The sequence below is a fragment of the Trachymyrmex cornetzi genome, unplaced genomic scaffold (assembly GCF_001594075.2).
Source record: "Trachymyrmex cornetzi isolate Tcor2-1 unplaced genomic scaffold, Tcor1.1 C3860778, whole genome shotgun sequence".
NCBI lineage: Eukaryota > Metazoa > Arthropoda > Insecta > Hymenoptera > Formicidae > Trachymyrmex > Trachymyrmex cornetzi.
This window is the reverse complement of record NW_017294866.1, coordinates 1-1021: the sequence shown is the minus strand read 5'-3', so window position 1 is coordinate 1021 and position 1021 is coordinate 1. Positions and strand designations below refer to the sequence as shown.

The window sequence follows — 1021 nt, the reverse complement described above, 5'->3', positions numbered from 1 at the left end:
AAAAAAACAATTATTTTTTCAGGTGATTGCTACTTCCATGTCGCAACTCACTCAGAAATTAACAAGTACCAATCGAGATGGAGAAGTGATTTTAAGCATCAGCGATGAACAAAAAATTCAGTACTTAAGCCAAAACTTTGAAGCAGGCAAGTCCAAAAGACTTAAAAATAATGAAAAAAATATAGATAATAAAGAGTTTGACACACAAATAAAGTGAGTCCATAATTTTAATATGTTCCATTTTTAATATAAAATGTTACCTAAAATAAGACGTAAAAATTATAGGTTTCACTTTTTCTTATGGTCAAAATTTAGATATAACAAGTTGCGATTACAATTGATTATTGTACTTTACAGATGCATACAAATATGGTTACGATGTCAACCCACATGGACAATTTCATCACGAAATACGTGGCCTACATGGGATTACCTATGGATGTTATGGCTACGTTGATCCCTTTGGCCATCTAAAAACAACGTTTTATATCAGTGACGGATGGGGTTATCGCGTTGTTCAACCAGGGAAAGACGTGGAACTTTTCCTTCACAAGCATGAACATCATGAAAACGGAGACAAACATGATCATCACGAGCATCATGGTGTGATTACACCATGGCGAGAGTTACATTTCCCCATGGTGTGTGCGCAATACACAAGCACGAACATTCCATCAAGTGAAGGAAGTATGTAAATGAAGGTATATGTGATCTAACAGTATAGTTCCAGAATTGCAGAAATAAAAAAAGAATACAAATATCTCATAACAAACGTTATATTGTATTTTTTAAATTGAAGTCGTTTCCCATGACATCAACACATTTTATATATCTATTAAATATTCGAAACTTTTTTTAAAGTCTATATAGTTGCAATTCTGTTTAGAACAGTCATCACATTCCTCTAAAAAGTCTTCGATGTTTTGAAAATATTTATCTTTCTAATAAGTCGAATCTATGTACATGTTATATAATTATAAAACTTTATTCAACTTCTTTTATAAAACGTTATTCAATTTCT

At 31.5% G+C, this 1021-nt stretch overlaps 1 protein-coding gene across 1 annotated transcript; it reads left to right on the top strand.

Moving 5' to 3' along the window:
* Window positions 1–27: 27 nt before the first annotated feature.
* Window positions 28–687, top strand: LOC108759994 (uncharacterized; the record flags this gene model as incomplete). Its single annotated transcript, XM_018505786.1, has 2 exons — window positions 28–146; window positions 358–687. Coding segments are annotated over exons 1-2 (439 nt in total), but the record flags the coding sequence as incomplete, so codon positions are not given.
* Window positions 688–1021: the final 334 nt, after the last annotated feature.